This window comes from Oncorhynchus clarkii, chromosome 32, assembly GCF_045791955.1.
Source record: "Oncorhynchus clarkii lewisi isolate Uvic-CL-2024 chromosome 32, UVic_Ocla_1.0, whole genome shotgun sequence".
NCBI classification, from domain to species: Eukaryota; Metazoa; Chordata; class Actinopteri; order Salmoniformes; family Salmonidae; genus Oncorhynchus; species Oncorhynchus clarkii.
In genome coordinates this window covers 32,060,239-32,079,761 of record NC_092178.1, presented here as the reverse complement: position 1 = coordinate 32,079,761, position 19,523 = coordinate 32,060,239, and the positions used below count along the sequence as shown (strand labels likewise).

Here is a 19,523-nt window from a genome sequence, read left to right as displayed (position 1 = left end):
AGTGTGATGTCTCAAACCTGACATTAAATAAACATGTTGCTTAGTGACAGTGTTATTATGATAATGCTTTGATCATTTTCCTGATCGACCTTCATCTTTACCCATTGGTTGATATCTAGGTCAAACATAGCACACTAATGGCCTATAATGAACGTCCCTCTTGTGCAATAAACCCAAACTAACCTTGCTGCCAGTTGCAAACTCACTGTACCAGGAGCCTGGTTTCTCCGTGGTCCAAGAGCTGAGCTTTACCTAAGAGAGAAATAGAGAGACAATTACACTTACGTAGAGTTTGTGTGTGTGCATTATTGACTGACAGGCCCAGTCTCTCTTCTCACCGTGTCCGCGCTCTTGCTGGGGTACAGGCAGGTCTCCCCACCGGCGGTGAAGTTACAGAACACCTTGAGAGAGTCGCGAGAGCAACCCTGGTTGGGGTCGATCCAGTACTCTCCTACAGGGGGGAGCAGAGAGACGAGGCACGGCTAAGTACCAAGGAACTCAAATTCAAATGTCTTAATGTGACTAAAATGACAATGTGAAGTCGCCATTTATCTTTCTCTGTGTTGCTGGTGTCTTAACCAAATAATTAGCATAGTACACAAATCCCCATCAAAACCCATCTGTTTCAGCTAGAGATATGTTTGTTTAGGCTGCGTCTCCATCCCCCGGATCCGCCGACGCCGGCCTGCCGTGTCTGGGTTGGAAGGTGGCTGAGCTACAGCGATGTTTGTCAGACCAGGAGACATCCCGAACGGTTTGGGCTGCAAACTAAGGCAGTGAGCTCCAAAAGTGTTGGGACAGCGACAAATGCTTGGTTGTTTTGGCTCTGTCAGCATTTTGGATGCGAAATTACACAATGACTAACTATGGAACATTGTTTACATGTGTATTAAAGTAGCCAAACGTTTAACATTTGGTCCCATATTCCTAGCTGTGTTTGCTGTTTGTTTTCGTTGTTTCCCAGATGGTTTTGTGCCCAATAGAAATGAATGGTAAATAATGTATTGTGTCATTTTGTGAGTCACTTTTATTGTGAATAAGAATATAATATGTTTCTAAACACTTCTACATTCATGTGGACGATACCATGATTACAGATAGACTTGAATGAATAATGATGAGTGAGAAAGTTACAGATGCACAAATATCATACCCTCATACCCCCTGCTAACCTCTCACCATTCCTATTACAATGGAAGTTAGCATTTTTTGGGGGGGTATGATATTTGTGCATCTGTAACTTTCTCACTCATCATTATTCACGATTCATTCAAGTCTATCTGTAATCATGGTATCGTCCACATGAATGTAGAAGTGTTTGGAAACATATTATATTATTATTCTTATGTTAGAATTGCCACATTTTTGTGAATTGTTTTATGCCTGAAAGCCCCGTACCATCTTTGAGCTCTGGCTGGCCGAGTTTCAGGTCCTGGCAGGTGCGTGCAGGGCTGTCCTTGGTGCCCAGAGGGAAGCGCATGGTCTCGATCTCCTGTCGCAGCGAGTTCAGAGAGCCGAAGATCTCCTCCATGCCCTCACTGCCTGTCAGGAACTCTGTGCCGGTGGCGTCGGCTGCGACCGCCTCGGCGTCTGTCTCGGACAGCATCCGGCTGGCATCGATGGAGCGCTTGGACTTCTTGGAGATTTGGATGGGCAGCGGCTGGATGACGTCGCCTGGAGGACCCTGATTGGAGGCGGGTCACAGAGAAAGGTTATTACTGGGTGATAATCATTCATGAGATTCGTAGATTTAGGTCAAATTGAACTTATTTATGTTTGAACTGAAAACTGTAGATGTATGAGAGCATATGCTATGCTCTAGAATGATGTAAGCAACTAACCATAGATCTAGGCAGGACTAAAATACGAGTATTTAATTTGTTTCATGGAGTAAACTGATTATGCAAAGGATGGGTACTCACTGGAGGCCCAGGGGGTCCTGAGACACCCTTCTCTCCCTTGGGACCAGCTCCTCCCTGGAACACACAGACAGGAGATAGAGATTTGAACAATACTGTACACATGGGACTCAACAGTGACTATAATATGGAAGCAGATATTCCACTAGAGAGAGTGTGGAGGAGGACGTTCTACTCACTGTAGCACCCTTAGCTCCCTTGACACCTTGGGGACCCTGGGAAAGAGGCGCAGGGAGGTCAGGGTTATCATTCAATAGACGCTAACTATTTACCACTGTTATACGGCCATAGAAAAGAGGACATTTTAAATTGATTAGAGAGCGACAGAATTATGCAAGACACAAAAGGCATGGAGGCATTCATGCTTAAATCTCTCTATGCTACCGTCTTTTTAAAATTTTAGAATATACACAATGCAGATAGAGGATGTTACGTGATATATTGGTAAAAGAACCAGGAGAGGTGATGTAGAAGTGGTTACTCACAGGCATGCCAGCAGGGCCACCAGGACCGATAGGCCCAGTGCCTCCAGAGACACCCTGAAACACACAGGAAATGCATCAGCACTGAACTCAACTGTTTGTCGACGGGCGACAGAATACATGTTCAGGAGGGACGTGTCGTACAGACACAACAACAGATTATTTAGAGTGTGCGTGTGCTCAGAGGAAATGTACGCTCTTTCAAAGCTCTATAGTGTCCGCTAAGGAGAGACAGGTGTCACTCACAGTCTCTCCCTTGTACCCGTGTGTCCCCTGTGGCCCTGGCAGTCCTCTGTCTCCCTTCTCTCCCTGCTCTCCGGTGGGCCCAATCAGACCGATCAGACCCGAGTGGCCCTTCTCCCCCTTGTCACCGCCCTCGCCGCGCAGTCCTGGCAAGCCTGGTGGTCCCTTGAAGAGAGAGAGTAAGAGTAAGATGGTACTGTAGCTAAGGAAGTGGGTATATTCACTTGAAGCATCAATATAGCACTGTATGCCTATAGATCAACACTGTGGGAGATACAATCTATTATAGATCTATTCATGTACACATCTTATCTCACCAGTGGTCCGGGAGGTCCCTTCTGGCCGGCAAGGCCTGGAGAACCTTGTTCGCCCTGGAAGAGATCATCAGAAGTAAGTTAGTGACACTCAGGCTAATGCACCAAACAGCTCAGCTACACTGTTAAGCTCATAGCTAGTAGTAGTGAACAGACGATAATAGACCCTATAGAGCCTAGAACAGACTAGACTAGAACAGTAGACTAGAACAGTAGACTAGACTAGAACAGTAGACGGAACCACAGACTGAACAGCCCAGTCTGTCCATGGAAGCGCGGGATCATCTCGCTCACCACTGATCCAGGGAGTCCTCTCAGACCCTCCGTTCCTGGTTTCCCTGGTTGACCCTGAGGTCCGACGGGGCCTGTCTTTCCTGGAGGTCCGTTAGCACCTGGGTCTCCCTGGGGGGGGGGGGGGGGGAAGGAGAAAAAAAACATTGATAAACTTCAATATTCCAAATCCCCAACGTGTGTTGCGAGTTGAGCAAATATTTTGGGGAAAAAAATTGCTGGAGAAATATACATTTGGTGTCCGGTCTGTCTGGCATGGCGTGCAAACCATCACTAGACAGATAGAAACGATCCACAGGCTAAACTGCCAGTGCCAATACATTGAACGGCGACCTTTGAACTCTTACCTTAATTCCCTTCTCTCCTTGTCGTCCCTCTGGCCCTCTCGTTCCAGCAAGACCCTAGGAAGTAAGCGATGTGTAACATTCTCAACGTTATGATGCTTTCACGACCGCCTATCGGCCACCTAGTAGTCTTCATTGAGTAGATATATGCACCTATCAAACAGAATACATTGGGAACAAACAGATATGTCTGTGGATGATAGTTGTGGTTTGGCCTGTTGAGCTGAACGATCTTACCCTCTTTCCAGGTCCACCAGGGGGTCCATTCTCACCCGTGGGTCCTGGAGATCCCTACAGTAGAGAGCACGATCACCATTATAACGCCTCAGTGACCTATGCAGGGTCAATAATAACTATAGAGAACTGAACCAAAATAAACATGGTTGTTTTAGAGTTCCATAATAATCTACATTCTAGACAGGCCTGAAGGGCGATCTGCTCGGAAGGACTTACAACTTTAATCTTGCAGTGCCATTTTATGTTTCAACAGGTGCTTCAACATGGGAAATACACTTTCCTAGGGCTTTAATTGAGATGGTTTATGGCTGGGACTTGCATATCAATGTCCACAGTGGCCCCTTAGTCCTCTCTGACCCCATTACATTTCTCAATTCTAAATGTTTTTGGATACATCTTAAGGATGTGCTTTACATTACAAACACTACTCTTGCCGGGAGCCATTTTGAATCGGGGCGATGGTAAACGGACAACATATGACCTAATGACATCCAGTTCAAAGTGCTTAATGAAGGCTACAAGGACAGTCCTGAAGATCCCATGTAGTACCTATAGTAAGTTAGGGTACCAGGCAACTTACAGCTTGTCCTTGTTCGCCGTCCTCTCCCCTCTCTCCCTTTGCTCCATCTTGACCCTAAAGAAGAGAAACAGAGTCATTATCAATGATGGTAATTGCTAAGATGGTGTCAAAAGTAGATACTTTTTGGGGGTTTTAATCATGGAAAAAGATTCACAGATACACCAGCAGAGACACATCTTGCACTCACTAGGTCTGAAATGGTATGAACACCCGCATTGGAATATCTGTTTAACCACAACAAAACAGATCTAATGAAATGTGTGTGAAGAGTGTTTAGATACTCACTCTGGGACCGAGTTCACCAGGGGGACCGGGGTCGCCAGGGAAACCAACAGGGCCCTAGGAGAGAGACACAATGGCATTACGTTTGACTTACAAACTTTACAGACCAAGTGTGATTTTTTTGTGACAGTGTTTTCCTATAGAGTGCAGTGTTTGACATACAGGGTTTCCTTTAGGTCCGTCGTCTCCAGGGCCTCCTCTTCCACCCGCAGGGCCAGAAGCACCAGGTTGTCCCGCCTCTCCCTTGTCACCGTGCTCTCCACGTGGGCCCTGCCATTGGACAACAACACTGTCACTCACAGTACAAAACATCTATGCACAGAAACATATATGTGTGTATGGGACAATACCTTGAGGCCCATGAGAAGAAGCAAAGAGACAGAGTAAGGATCAACCTCTCACCTTCTTTCCTGGCTCTCCTCCGATTCCAGGTGGTCCAGCTTCACCAGGCTCTCCCTGTCAACACAACGTGTTCAGTTCTCAGAACATACATGTACACACATATCATAGCTACTACAACAGCACGTGTAAATCAAGTTATTGTGAAGTCATGTATACCTTATCTCCCAGGTTTCCAGGGTTACCCAGACCACCAGGAGGACCTTGAGGACCCTGAATAAACAAACAGATACACATCATAGCGTCAACGATATAAAAACAACAAGAGTCATACCCATAATAACATATCTGTCTTCAAATCAACAGGAAAACTACAGTAGGTATTTATGTGGGATGGCTTCATAATATCACCAGTAGCATAAAAACTCCATCACAATGAAATCATTTGATATGATTATTCTATAGTGAGGAAAGAGTTCTGGAACGTTTTGAGAGAAGATTAGTACTCACGTCAGCACCGCTGGGACCAGCAGGGCCACGGGGTCCTGGGGGGCCAGGTGGACCCTAAAGAGACAGATAGGATGAGTTTAGCAATATCCTAGTGTGTTTCATGCGAACAATACCTCTTTCCTGAACTATTATGATTGGCTTCATGAGATCCAATCATCTGTTGGGTTGCTCCAATTTGTCGTCGACTCTCACCATTGGTCCGACATCTCCAGTCTCTCCCTTCTCTCCTGATGGGCCTGGCAATCCCTGCAAGATACATTCACAGTTAGAGATGCCATTGACCTATCGCGTCACAATCACACGTTTATTGTACTGAGGCTAATATCATATATAGTCATACCAGAAATCAGTCATCATACCTGCAGTCCAATAGGACCTGGGGCCCCTGGGAATCCTCTTGATCCTTCATCTCCCTTGGCTCCAAATGGCCCCTGCTGACCTCTGGCTCCTAGTTCTCCATCAGCTCCCTGAACAATGGAGATATTAGTGAAGGGGACATTTCTGAGGGGCACCATGCTATGAATTCCTATGTGTCTGATGCAATATTGATGATACACTGTACGTTGATGGAGTTAAGTGTTTCTACTTACAGCAGCGCCGGGTTGACCGAGTGGACCCATTGGCCCTGGTGGACCGGGAGGACCCTGTTGACACACAATGTTTGATTGTAGCCAAATGTATCACTGTACTTCAGCAGAGAAAATCCTATTTATAGTATATTGTTCAGACACAATAGGTGTAAGGAACATAACAAGATCTGTGGATTTGACACGGACAGAAAAATAATGGCGGTAATGTCTCTCACATGCTCTCCTTTGCCGCCCTTTGCTCCCTTCTGGCCGTGCTCTCCAACCTCACCCTGTAATACACAACCACCAAGGCCTTTGTTACGAGAGGTTTGAAATGAGCATTTTGATCAAGTTTCAAGTGGTTTGAAATGAGCATTTTGATATAGTTTCTCAAGTGGTTTGAAATTAGCATTATGATATAGTTTCAAGTGGTTTGAAATTAGCATTATGATATAGTTTCAAGTGGTTTGAAATTAGCATTATGATATAGTTTCAAGTGGTTTGAAATTAGCAGTTTGATATAGTTTCAAGTGGTAATACAGTAGTTTGGATATGTGATAGAGACAGATGATTGTTACTAGCCTTGTCTCCGTCCTCTCCTGGAACTCCGATGGATCCGGCTGCACCTGGCAGACCCACTGGGCCCTGGACACCGTCACGCCCAGCCGGGCCAATCGGACCTTTCTCACCCTGAGAGGGAACGGGGTGGGAGAGAGAACATGTATGAGACATAGAGAATAGAGAAGAACAATGACTCAATCTGACAGCTCTTTATATTGGATATGTGTTGTAAAAGTACTCACAGGCACTCCCTTCTCTCCTGATGGTCCTGGAGGCCCCTGGGGGCCGGGTCTTCCTGGGGGTCCGATGGGACCTCCGCTGCCTGCCTGTCCTCTCTCACCTGGGGATCCCTGCACAGGTATGGTTACAGACATGATTACAGCCAAGGTGATGTGGACGTCAACAAATACTGTGCATCACATTCTCTTTTCACAATTATTCATTTCAGATGTAATTATTGCCAGACGTACAGCTGTTCCGGGAGGTCCTGCTGGGCCTTCACTTCCTTTCAGTCCGCCACCTCCCTAAAGACCAGACAGGAACAACTTAAAACACTGCATGTGCAATCTATATTCAGTATGACATCTCGCCCTGTGATATAGAGAATAGTGTGCTATTTTAGATGCAGGTAGAGTGTTGGTTAGCCTGCTCACCGGGGTGCCAGGCATTCCTCTCTCTCCAGGGAAGCCTCTCAGTCCTGAGGGCCCGTCTTTCCCGGGGCCGCCTGGGGGACCAGGGTCTCCCTTCGTTCCCTCCTTGCCAGATGGTCCGGAGAGTCCCTGCTCGCCTGGTGGTCCTGGAGGCCCGGGGTGACCGCGCTCGCCCAGAGGGCCAGTCTCCCCTGAGGAACCCTGGGACAATCAAGAGGAGGAAGGAGGGAAATGAGTAATGAAGATGGAATGTGAATGGTGGATATGATCCATAAAAAATGGATTGGACACTGGACAATGTAAATAAAAGAAAGTTGCATTAATCTTACCTGAGGGCCAACAACACCTGGAGGCCCGGGTGGCCCAGTCTTTCCTTGGAATCCCTGTGGAATAGAAAATTAAATGAATTGGGCCTTGAATATAGCCTTGTGTAACCCCTAATGCAATCAGCTCAGGCAATCATGTGTGTATCGTGTGAGGAAGTAACAGTAGAGCATGAACAGTATAATTTGAGATCAACTACAAAAAACAAAAAAAGGAAGACATGGCACTGTTTGTAAGATACATTTATTTCTGATAGCGTGTACGCCACATGTTCCGGACACGAAAACAGACTTACAACTTCTCCTCTCTGTCCAGGGTGTCCGGGCAGTCCATCCTTTCCTGGTGGTCCCTGGGTAGGAAACAGAAAGAGTTGAGGGAAAGAAGGCACTTACAGTTTCAAACTACACTAATCATTCTTAAATGATTGCTATATATAGTAGATATTGTGGCCTTACGGGAGGTCCCTTTGGCCCCGGGAAACCGTTTGCTCCTTGAGGTCCGGGCAGTCCCTGAAAGATACAATGGGAGAAGGACAGGTATAAGTCTCTCAACAACATGTATGTTATAGTGGCACGGCAAAGTGTATATAGTAAACAAATACATGATAACTCCAACAACCTACCCTCTCTCCTGGTGGACCAGATGGGCCGTCACTTCCTGATGTACCCTAGTAAAAAGAAATAGAAGCCCAGAATTAACACCATCACATGCAGCTAACCAATATTCCAACTTTATTATGACGTGTCTTCCCTGTGGTGGCCAGTAGGTGAACTGACAGTGCTGTTGAGCATTAACCTCCGTAAATGTATTGTTGATATTCTATACATTGTCTTACCTTGGCTCCTGATTTCCCAGTAGACCCTCTTGGCCCTCTCTGACCCCTGGGGCCCTGTTGGAGAGATATGGAGAATCGATTAGGAATGGTATGGGCATTTGGTTGAGTGTTTCTGATCCACTTCAAGTTGGTTCATCTCAGTAAACTAACCAAACTGTTGTTTGTTCCCATTACAATATCAGCCCTGGTTTAAACAGTGATGCATAAACTATAAAGAGAGACTTTGACAATCAACAGTAATATAAATACGTGGAATTTAGTGGAGTTGAACTGTACCGTTGGTCCTCTTTGTCCTCTAGGTCCAGACTTTCCAATCAGACCCTGAAGAAACACAGACTCAGTCAGACAGACACACAGGCAACATCAGCCACCAGAATCAACTTCAGTGCTATTGACTTTGTACCTGGGTTACATCACTCATAGAACATACTGCGACAATTTGAGTTTTCATTTGAGTTTTAATTCCCTTACCCTTGTTCCCTTCTCGCCGTTGGTTCCAGGGAATCCTGGGAAACCGAGGGAGCCCTGAAAACACATCAAGCATTTGTTAATCTAGCATCCGTATTGTCAGTCCTTTTATTAAGATAACATTTCAATTGTTACCTGCAAACAATTCGAAGGAAATCGGGGTTGTCGTTACCTTAGGTCCAAGTCTTCCAGGATAGCCAGGAAGTCCAGGAACACCAAGTTTACCCTGCAATCAGATACTGTCATTAATGACCCTCTGACGAACCTATCAAAATGACCATAAACAACAACATAGACGGAACCACCATCATGTAAAAGTTGGCCAACCAGGTAAGTGTGTTATGAGATACTTTCAAATATAGTGTCATTTTAATCAAGATAAACAAACTTCTGTTATACAGAATATGAACCCTACTCTCACCTTCTCTCCAACCAGACCGATGGGCCCGAGCTCGCCAGGGGGCCCAACACGACCCTTTGGCCCCTCCGGACCGTCCTCTCCTCTGGGGCCGGGCACTCCACCCTCTCCCTGTTAGCAGGAACACACAGGGGAATCAATCAACACTGATACATAAACCACATAACCATACATTAAATCAAATGTGAATCAATACATAAACCTTAAATAAATAAAAAAAATGGTATGCAAATAACAAGGCAAGAAACAAGGCAAATAACTTCAAACATGTAACACGACATTGTAAAACAATACATAATACTTGAATATAATTATTTGGAGGAATTATTTAATAAACAACATGTATCTTACTCTCTCCCCCTTGACACCAAAGTCTCCTTTAATTCCAGGGAAGCCATCTTCTCCCTAAAAAAAAAGGCAATTGTGGTTAATATTGAAAGCTGAAGGCCTTATACGTATGGTCAATCAAGTGTTTGGGATGTTGTCCCTAAAATGCACAAATCCAAATAAAGTCTTCCTAAGAACTCTTACAACATAAAGAATTATGAAAACGTTGGGGGAATAATATTTCAAGTGTAAGAAAAACAGAATGTACATCTTCTCACGTTTAGGTCAGAGAGAGAGACAATGAACTTGACACCTGTGTGGCTTTTGTGTCTGAAAGTGTGTCACAGTGCGCCCTCTAGTGATCCTAACCTAAAAGTACAGATACCAGTGGCTGGTCTCTGAAACTGCATAACAATGGCTGTGTCATTCACAAAATACATGTTAGTGGGCTGAGAGAAATAACTTCACAACATTTCTAAACGTATGTCGAATCAATCTAACCCAAACACTAACGTAAATGTTTCAGAGGCGTTACTATGCCCACGACATTGCTGATACCAGAATCAGTTCTCAAAGTGAGAGGCTACTTATTTTTTTATCTAAAAGATCAGATGTTTTATTGTCACATATACTATTCGTCAATCCCTGATACATTGGATGAGGTCACCTACCTTCTCTCCTTTGTGACCCTTCAGTCCACGGATACCTTGAGTTCCCTGCAATTACAACACGATTAGGAGGTCAGTCATTAATCAGGCATTATCGTCACAAATTAGTGACAATTAATGACGACTTTAGCAAAAAAAAACTCATCTCACCTTAATGCCACGAGGGCCAGGATAGCCAATAGTTCCCTGAGGACCGTTGGGACCCTGTATGAAGATAGGAGAGAGGGTTAATGATGCACTACCTCACACAAGACACAACGTATAAGACACAATATATAGGCAGGCATCTTGGTTAAGATTTTGGCGCGGAGGTTGACTATATTTCATGAATACTGTGCAGGAGAGAGACGATTAGAGGATCTCACCTGGTTTCCTTTGGTGCCAACAGGTCCCTCCTTTCCTGGGTGACCCTGTGAGGTGAAGAGAGTATCAGAGGTCAAGAGAGGCATTATCAAGGGCAACTTCAATTCAAGATGTGCTGATTACTTGTTCTTACCACTTTGTTCCATGAAAATGCAATAAAGTACTTAACCTTTTTGACCAGTGGAATTCTGCCCAATGCATTATTTATTTTACCTTTATTTAACTAGGCAAGTCAGTTAAGAACAAATTCTCATTTTCAATGACGGCCTAGGAACAGAACGACAGATTTGTACCTTGTCAGCTCGGAGATTTGAACGTGCAACCTAACCACTAGGCTACCCTGCCGTCATCTCATGTTAAAAAATCTCTGCAGATTACCAATAATGTTTCCATTGCTCTATTATAACATACAGTAGAGATGAGTCCAATATAGGTCAGTGAGTACGTGACTTACAGGGGGGCCGTCGGCTCCGGGCATTCCTGGCAGACCAGGTTTTCCTGTGGGGCCCTGGGGGAGGAGATGAGAAGAAAGTCATGAGTTTACTTGACTACTGATGAAAATACTGGTAACAATGTTATCATCACTCAGTCTAAATACACTAGGACCTAAGTTACAAAGTACGCAATACTTTGTCTCCTTGTCAATCATTCCTGGCTGAATATTCTGAATGTGACGCTTCACTAGTTGTGACAAGTTCTGGAGACTTTACTGGAGCCCGTCGGGACGGTCAATATCTTTATGAAGGTTCATTACATAGTAATTACACACACAACAGTCATGGATCACTTTGTTCTCTTACCTTATCTCCCGGGGGGCCGTGGGCTCCCTGTGGCCCTGGCATTCCCTGAAACAATCATGTCATACGGTCAGATCTGGTCAGAGATACATCTCTTGGGACATTATTACCACAGATTACAGTTGTGTTATTAGAGGTTGCTTATTTTTCATTGGATCATCCCACATTGTAAGGAGGCGAAAATTTGAATGTGATATCCAGTCATTTGCAAGTGTTTACATTGGCTAAAATCTGTCCCCAATAATGTGTCTCCTGCTCTGTGACGTTTCTCACCTGTGTTCCTGAGGTACCCTGCTGCCCTGGGGGCCCTGGCTCTCCTTGGGGACCCTGAGAGAGAAAAAAGAGAAGAGAGAAGAGGAGGAAGGAAGAAGAGATGGTTTGAGACTTTAAGGATGGTTTGCTCTCAATGGGAATACATCAATATGTTCAACTCCACAGAGGACAAAAAGGACAGAAAAACATTCACTGACCAGGTTTCCTTTAGGACCGTGGGGACCGTCGTTTCCACGCACGCCCTGAAAGAGGAAAAAGAAAATAACATAAAATAGAAAAGACTGCTAGTTATCAAAGCTGGTGCAGGGTAAACGACACACATGACCTTAAGTGGCCTTCTACAAAATGACTATCTAGATGTACTAGTGATAAGAACATGATCCTGTACTTTAGGGGCTTTTTAGCTGGTGACATGAGGTTGATGTGGTCTGCTGACACTGTTGATGTGGTTCCTGGTCATATAGTTGCCTACTTTAGGGGTGCTTAGTACTTTCAGGGGTAGTAGGAGGGAAAAGTTGTCATTCTGGGATGTAGTGAAACTATCCCAGTACAGTGTTTGCTTGGTCATGGTGTTGTGTTAGGGTGCACCGTCATTGGCAGATCATTTGGCATATTTTTTAACCTAAAAAAGGTTTAAGTCATTTAACATATTTCAATATATTTTTTCCAAGATGTTTTATCCTAATATGACGCTTTAAGGTAAAATATCTTGAAATAAGATATAATAATTACTTGCATTAAGCCTTTTTAGGTTAAAATAAGTGAAATGATCTGCCAATGACATTATATAATTTAGCTTGGTACAATAAAAAAGCAAGGAAAAAAGCACACATTTGAAGTTAATTATCCCTCAATATAAGATATTTAGGCTTGCTTATATTCACTTTTTGCAGTGTAGCTTCACAGCCAAGTATATTTTGAGTAAAACTGACATTCAAGTGTGGTGCACCAATGTGTGTACTTACAGGAGGGCCGGGGATTCCGTTCGGACCTTTAGGCCCGAGCAAACCACGAGGTCCCTAAAAACAAGAGCGAAACAACAAACGAACACAGAGAGAAAAAGCCAGGAACGGGTCAATAACGAGCCAGCTAAAACAGGTAGTCGCTATAAACAACACAATACACACACTATTATCCCAAAAATGTGAAGGGTGATGGTAGTGAGACGGAACCGATGTCAACGGTAGCGTCAGAAATACACTCACGGGTTCACCTGGAAGTCCTCTCGGTCCGATGTCTCCGTCGTCTCCCTGGAAACAACACACACACACACACAAAAGGTGAATGATAGAGACAGGATGTGAGGAAGGAGGAAGGAGTTTGAAGGATCAATGGGGTCATGTTAAAAGACCACGGTGAGAAATGTAGAAATGTAGATGCAGTGTGTGTGTGGTTCTAGGCTCAGTGACCACTCTACTGTAGTTCTGGGCTGATAGACTCATAGTTGTATAGATCTCTATGGAGACATGGGACTGATAGGTTAATGTCTGATGTTTCGCCAAACTACTTACCCTCTCTCCGTCCTCTCCAGGACCTCCTAGGGGTCCCAATCCTCCAGTATCACCCTAAAATGGTGGAATAGAGAGGGAGGAAGAACAATTAAAACGACAGCATGCTTTATCACACTTCGATTCCACTCTGTTTTTCCTCTGTTTCCGTCGTAGGTAATCTTCCTTCCTGGGCAATAACCACGAGTCATGTTCAGTCACAATACTTCCAGATGGAGTGGCTTGGTTTTCCCGGTCCCTTGCTGCAACACGATTTAATTTCATGTGATACTCAAACTCTCTTTGTCGAGGCCTCTACCATGTGTCTACGGTGGTGTGCTGGGTTGACCTTCAACCGTGAACTCACCCGGTGTCCTTTGTCTCCGGGCAATCCAGGCAGTCCGTCGAAACCACGGTCCCCCTGCGGGAGACAGACACGTCGAGTCAGGGGGTGGAGAAAACGGAAAGAATGTGTGCGGCTGTTGGATGAATCCATCGACAACACAGTACCGCGGCGTGTTCAAGGCGCAGCAGTAAGCCAGAGCATCAAATGAAATCCGCACTGAGAATGGAAAACGATTCATGTGACCTGAACAACGATTCAAAAGCAACACGCATGCAAAGTCGAGGCCATACAGACCGTTTCAGAGAACTTACGTGAGGTCGTAGAACAGAATCGGGAAGAACAGATGATGTTTACGACAAAACAAGCAGCTGAGAGCTTACCTTAGGCCCGCCCTCTCCTGGCATGCCTCTGGCGCCATCAGCTCCAGCACGACCCTGAGGGGAGATAGAGGGAACCACACAATCACATCTATTGTCACAGCATTCGCGTTTATTCTAATCTGCATGGCTGTAGACATAGCATACCATTTAGTGTGAAGCAATGTATTGGGCATGCATACAACTAGCATGCTAGTATCAACACTGGAATGTGGGCAGAGCGCGTCCGAAATGGCACCTTATTCCCTATTTAGTGCACTACTTTTGACAGGGGCCTATAGGGAATAGCGTGCCATTTCGGGCGGATTCATAAATACAGTAATGGAGATCAGATTACGCTCACTTACTCTTCTTCCTGATTTGCCGAGAGGACCGCTCAAACCCTGTGGTCCTCTGGGGCCCTGAAAAAAAGAATAGATGTCTGTGATGAATGCCTGTCTGAATTGAGTATCGATAATAAACACATAAAGAGAAATAGTCTCTACTACTATATTACAGTTGAGGGAAAACAACCGTCTCTTCGCAACTGACCAGCACTACAGTGGTGTAAAGGTACCTGTATAAAGCCAATCTGTGGTCTGAGTCAAATATAGGGGGAAGAAATATCCACAGACGTGGTTCTGGGATGAATATCTCTTTACCTGAGGCCCAGGATCCCCACTCTCACCCTTCAGACCAGAACTTCCAGGGGTACCCTGACATAGAACAGAAACAACCATTATTGCGGAGGAACACACAGACGTCAATCAAATAGCCCAGTCACTCTGTTTACTTTATCCCCGTGATGATCTGGGGACCATCTACACACGGTCAATATTCTTATGATACAGCGACAGACTGTGATTGGAGGAAAAGGGAGGGTACACACCAGAGGTCCTGTGCGTCCAGTGTAGCCCATTGGTCCGGGTGGTCCCTTCAGAGCCAGCTAAGAGAAAGGAGAAACAACAAGAGGCCCCGTCAGCCCTTAGCCATTACTCAGACCATTTTGAACACATGAGAACTGCGCTTAAGAACACTGACCCGAAAGAGATTGCATTCAACCTGCATGTTGTCTTGTGTTCGTTAAATCATTCGGGGTGTTTTTGTAGTGCGTGCTAAAGCTGTGTGATAAACCAGTGTGACGGACAGTGTTGAACTCTCATCCCTCACCCTGGCCTGAGACAGAATGGCCTGAGCCTGGGCTTCCTGTGCTGAGACCATGGGACCCTTGTCTCCTCCACTGCTTCCAAAACGGAACTACAGAGAGAGAAAACATACAATTATTCCCAATTAAGGCAGTTTGTCATCTTCAACCTTACGACTCAGTACTGGAGTCTGAGTCGGAGAAAGAAACAAACTGATGAAGAGCAGGGTAAAGATTAAGACTGTTCAAAGACAACAGAGAGAGAGAGAGAGAAAATGTATGGAAACGAAAGGGGAAAGAAAGAACGTAAGAGGGCCGTAGGGATGATTGCCAGACGGGCATCAGTCGTTCACTCACGGGCAGCATGACAGACGTTCCGGGGGGGCCAGGGACGCCATCGGCACCGGGGATACCAGACTTTCCAGGGATTCCCTACAGGAGGAGATACCAGCACAGTCAACCACCACAACAAGACAACTAAAGCCATAGACAAACAATACATCAAGTGTAACTTGTTCAGAAACACAGATATACATTAGATAGTAGGTAAAGTAGGACTCCCGAGTGGAGCAGCGGTCTAAGGCACTGCATCTCATGGTTCGAAATCCAGGCTGTATGACAATAGAATACCGTGATTGGGAGTCCCATAGGGCGGCACAGTGTCGTCCGGGTTTGGCCGGGGTAGGCCGTCATTGTAAATAAGAATGTGTTCTTAACTGACTTGCCTAGTTAAATAAAGGTTAAATAAAAACTCACCCTCTCGCCAGGATCACCAACAGAGCCAGGAGGGCCAGATGGGCCATTAGGTCCGGGGAGACCCTAAGGGAGAAGAAGAAAAGTTTGGGATAAGTACAGTAAATAAAGGTCTTCTATTCTATGAGACGCATTTCAGTGGAAAGAGGTGGGTGAAATGCACTTACTGCTGGTCCCTCTGGTCCCGGAGGTCCCTCAATCAACATACCCTGTGAAGAATGTAAAACATGGGGGACTGAGAGACAGTGGTGGTATTTCAACGGTCAGACATTGCTACTTATTTCCATATCAATTCCATCCACAGGAAAATCGGGGAATCCTCTGGCCTTGTGGTAACTCGGTGTTCGGGACAGCTAAACTGTTTCTTGTGAAACGTACGTTGACTACTGAATGTTGTGGTGCCCCCTGTAGATGAGGAGGTCACAGTGCACAGGAGTAGCTATAACAACGAAACGACAACGTAAATGGCAACTCACAGGCTCAAGGACAGCGGGCTCTCCCTTCTCTCCTTTTACGGCGCTCACTGAGGCCTGAGGAAAACACACATGTAACCCACAATACAGCACAGTCAATGCATATGCCTACAGACCCGACACACACTCCACCAAGAGCTTTGGTCAAACCTGCCGGCGTGACGTGCAGCCAACAGGTCGAGGTAGAAATAATCATAGAGGTCGGAAATAGTCATAAAAGCAAATACACAAATAACAGTTGATTCCCACGTCACCCAAAGGTAGCTCAAAATTGTTCCATGGCACGAACTTGGAGAAATGCGGTGTTGTAGCGTTTGTTTGTAAAAGCAAGGGAACTATTTTAGAGGTTAACCATTTCTCAACAGGCATCGTTTCATAGGACATTTTGTAGCTCCTTATCAAACTGGACAAATCAATGGCTCATCACCAAGTTACAGAAAACATACCTGCAAAGGATGTGTTCTGGGTTGATAATATCACATACACAACATAGTATTAATGAGAGATACATTCAGTACAGACAGAATACTGTATATACTGTGGTCTTTACTACCAAAAGGCAAATGAGCAGAGTGGGTTTGAATCATAAAATGGTCGCCAAAAATATTGCTATTTACAAGGTTGTAGAAGCAATAAAGTTCACCTGTTTTATGTCCGAAATACTATGTAATCTTAAGAGTACTCTAAAGAGACCACAGTGTCTAAGTGTATAAACAAATAATGTAAATAAGTCCAGACCCTCGTTGGGCGCCAACTTTTATCAACTCTCCTCACTAAAAAGTCTTCAGGGCATCCTTCCCTCGGGGCGACCTATAACCTCAAGCTTAATAGCAAGTCCAAATGGAGACATACACATAGACAGGCATTAAAAACAAATGAGATCCGAGCCAGATCATTTGCTGCGCCTTTAGTACCTCTTTGTGTATGCATACTAACTAGAGTATACACCGAGTATACACAAATCCTATTTCAGCTCCTGCTAGGATTGAAAGAAAGATTTGGTGGAAGCGCAGTGACTTACGCCTCCCTCGTCTGTCACAGCGGACAGGGCGGGGCCCATGTAGCCGTCAGTCTCTCCTTCGGGCAGAGGCTCGTTGTAGTCCTTGTAGGAATAGTCGTATTCCTTCATGCCCAGGTCTCCAGTCACATACTCCTCAGTAAAGGCCTCGACCTCACCCCCTGCCTTGGCCAAATCTACCTCCTCTGCCACCAATGTCTCCTCCACCTGGGGCAGAGCGATGACGGAATGGAGGTGCCAACAGAGAGAAAAAGAGCAAAGAGAGAGATAGAGAAAGAGAGAAGGGAGAGGAAGACAGGAAGAGGAAAAAGATCATAGAAAAGAAATCCAAGACATTGACGAAAAGTAAAGTGACAGTAAATGATAGATGAAGAAGCAGAGAGATACCGGGAGAAAAGGAGACGGCAGAGAGTGTGGTAAGTCTTACCTTTTACAAAATACAGACACTGACAGAGGGACATAGAGCATAGTGACACCTGGTGGACATCAAAGGAACAGCCAGTTCTTCCGGGAATTTCCTCACCAAAGCATGGAAAGCTTAAGGTCCATTCATGCTCCATTAATATCGCCACAATTTTCATTAAGGTCCTTCTGGCCCTTTGAAGCCATCATCTCTTACAAATGTAGGCATATTTGTGTTTATTCTTAAACTTATAATAATGGCATGTTTCCACCAAAGCTTCTAGGGTTTATCACCAGCTTGTGTGTTTGTGTCTAATGGTTGAGTTAACTGAAAAGGAAGCAGAATAATTGTGGGCTAGCAATATACTAACATTATCAAAATTAAGTGTGTGAGGGAAATTTCATAATTCTTTACCTAGGCAGTTTTACATATTTTAAGAGGCCATTCTACACAATGGAGATTAAAAGTTGGGTAGCAATATACTAATATTTTAGTGTACAAGACTCACTGACACACACACACACACACACACAAGAATGAGGTGAAGCCCCCCCACTTTGTGAAAACAAAAGCAGCTGCTATTATGCAAAGCTATTACTATGTTACTTTTCCCTATTCAACTTACCACTGCTGGTTATGTAAAACATTATGTAACAGGTCCAGCATTGATCACATAGATACAAATGACTGAATAGAATGCTGGCTATTGAAATAAAAGGAACCAATTTATTTCTCAATAGAAAACAAATCTCAGAAACATTTTTCCAATGATTTACCATATCTTCTTCGAAGATCATTTTAAAAAAAAATGAACGATTCATATAAAATAAAGAGAACACATACAACAGAACTGTGAGGAAAGAGTCACACATTCTGGCTGATCGGGCTGAGGATAGCCACTATAATTCTCTCAACAAAATGCAGTTCTGTATGCGGGCAAAGAAGAATGCATGATATCCATTCCTCCGCTGTGTTGTATCAAACATTCGTACGCGACTCCCATTTTCTCAAGACTGTTGTTCTTATATCAAGACTAAATGTGTTATCAAATTAGAATATTGATATGAGAACAAACAAAACATGATCTTGGGTTAGGGAAAATGAGAGCCACATGAAAATGTTTGATATGCCAAAATGAATGTGGTGTATTCCTCTTTGAAAAAGTGTGGCATGTCTCATGCCTCTGGTGGCAACAAAATGGGTAGGAGTGTTATGGTGCGTGACAACCTGTTAGACCACTTTGTTGTACTACCGGATGGCTGGGCTCACCTCCACATAGAGATTACTAGGAAGTATATAACAGTATCTAATAATTCATGTTGTATTGACTTTAGCTGGGGAGTGTTTTGAACTAGTGTGATATCGATGGCGTCTTCTCCCACTGTTTTGCTATGTGCGGTTTACCTGGCCAGTCGTCCCTTCTGGTCCAATCACCTCACTCTCTGGCTGTAGGACTGCCTCCTCGTAATAATAATCCGTCTCTGTAGGGGTGTGGCCAGCCTCAGAATTTGCAGTTTCTACATCCTGATTGGTCAGGTCAAGAAGAGGTGGGGGAGGGGGACCAGGGTGGAGGTAGGCGGGTTTGAATGAGAAAGGGTGGTTAGTTTTAAGATGGTCAGTATTATGACTGATGTGTTTGAAGAAAAGATGAGACACATTACAGGGGATGTTTGTCAGGTAAAAAGGGCAAACATCAAATAGTTTTGCCAAAGAGTTCTCTGGCAAAACATGTTTTCAAAGTTTAGAAAT

At 44.6% G+C, this 19,523-nt stretch overlaps 1 protein-coding gene across 6 annotated transcripts in view; it reads right to left on the bottom strand.

The window, feature by feature from the left end:
* The window catches only part of LOC139391994 (collagen alpha-2(XI) chain-like), a 41,255-nt gene that overhangs the window by 1,839 nt on the left and 19,893 nt on the right, over positions 1-19,523 (bottom strand). For 2 of the 6 annotated variants that reach the window (XM_071139611.1, XM_071139614.1), the window contains 57 exons: positions 19,179-19,298; positions 17,375-17,578; positions 16,357-16,410; positions 16,048-16,089; positions 15,884-15,946; positions 15,485-15,559; positions 15,154-15,240; positions 14,873-14,929; positions 14,646-14,699; positions 14,352-14,405; positions 14,008-14,061; positions 13,649-13,702; positions 13,306-13,359; positions 13,000-13,044; positions 12,760-12,813; positions 11,992-12,036; positions 11,795-11,848; positions 11,525-11,569; positions 11,179-11,232; positions 10,727-10,771; positions 10,512-10,565; positions 10,365-10,409; positions 9,718-9,771; positions 9,370-9,477; positions 9,121-9,174; positions 8,952-9,005; positions 8,757-8,801; positions 8,481-8,534; positions 8,268-8,312; positions 8,101-8,154; positions 7,941-7,994; positions 7,651-7,704; positions 7,325-7,522; positions 7,142-7,195; positions 6,914-7,021; positions 6,693-6,800; positions 6,347-6,400; positions 6,132-6,185; positions 5,901-6,008; positions 5,734-5,787; positions 5,542-5,595; positions 5,251-5,304; positions 5,095-5,148; positions 4,855-4,962; positions 4,696-4,749; positions 4,411-4,464; positions 3,831-3,884; positions 3,597-3,650; positions 3,253-3,360; positions 2,962-3,015; positions 2,648-2,809; positions 2,405-2,458; positions 2,099-2,134; positions 1,923-1,976; positions 1,399-1,684; positions 339-451; positions 184-252 (listed from right to left, as the gene is read on the bottom strand). In XM_071139611.1, coding sequence (XP_070995712.1) covers positions 184-252; positions 339-451; positions 1,399-1,684; positions 1,923-1,976; positions 2,099-2,134; positions 2,405-2,458; positions 2,648-2,809; positions 2,962-3,015; positions 3,253-3,360; positions 3,597-3,650; positions 3,831-3,884; positions 4,411-4,464; positions 4,696-4,749; positions 4,855-4,962; positions 5,095-5,148; positions 5,251-5,304; positions 5,542-5,595; positions 5,734-5,787; positions 5,901-6,008; positions 6,132-6,185; positions 6,347-6,400; positions 6,693-6,800; positions 6,914-7,021; positions 7,142-7,195; positions 7,325-7,522; positions 7,651-7,704; positions 7,941-7,994; positions 8,101-8,154; positions 8,268-8,312; positions 8,481-8,534; positions 8,757-8,801; positions 8,952-9,005; positions 9,121-9,174; positions 9,370-9,477; positions 9,718-9,771; positions 10,365-10,409; positions 10,512-10,565; positions 10,727-10,771; positions 11,179-11,232; positions 11,525-11,569; positions 11,795-11,848; positions 11,992-12,036; positions 12,760-12,813; positions 13,000-13,044; positions 13,306-13,359; positions 13,649-13,702; positions 14,008-14,061; positions 14,352-14,405; positions 14,646-14,699; positions 14,873-14,929; positions 15,154-15,240; positions 15,485-15,559; positions 15,884-15,946; positions 16,048-16,089; positions 16,357-16,410; positions 17,375-17,578; positions 19,179-19,298 — 4,149 coding nt within the window. The remainder of the gene's footprint in view (positions 1-183; positions 253-338; positions 452-1,398; positions 1,685-1,922; positions 1,977-2,098; positions 2,135-2,404; positions 2,459-2,647; positions 2,810-2,961; positions 3,016-3,252; positions 3,361-3,596; positions 3,651-3,830; positions 3,885-4,410; positions 4,465-4,695; positions 4,750-4,854; positions 4,963-5,094; positions 5,149-5,250; positions 5,305-5,541; positions 5,596-5,733; positions 5,788-5,900; positions 6,009-6,131; positions 6,186-6,346; positions 6,401-6,692; positions 6,801-6,913; positions 7,022-7,141; positions 7,196-7,324; positions 7,523-7,650; positions 7,705-7,940; positions 7,995-8,100; positions 8,155-8,267; positions 8,313-8,480; positions 8,535-8,756; positions 8,802-8,951; positions 9,006-9,120; positions 9,175-9,369; positions 9,478-9,717; positions 9,772-10,364; positions 10,410-10,511; positions 10,566-10,726; positions 10,772-11,178; positions 11,233-11,524; positions 11,570-11,794; positions 11,849-11,991; positions 12,037-12,759; positions 12,814-12,999; positions 13,045-13,305; positions 13,360-13,648; positions 13,703-14,007; positions 14,062-14,351; positions 14,406-14,645; positions 14,700-14,872; positions 14,930-15,153; positions 15,241-15,484; positions 15,560-15,883; positions 15,947-16,047; positions 16,090-16,356; positions 16,411-17,374; positions 17,579-19,178; positions 19,299-19,523) is intronic. The other 4 variants (XM_071139612.1, XM_071139615.1, XM_071139613.1 and 1 more) reach the window with 2 other exon arrangements.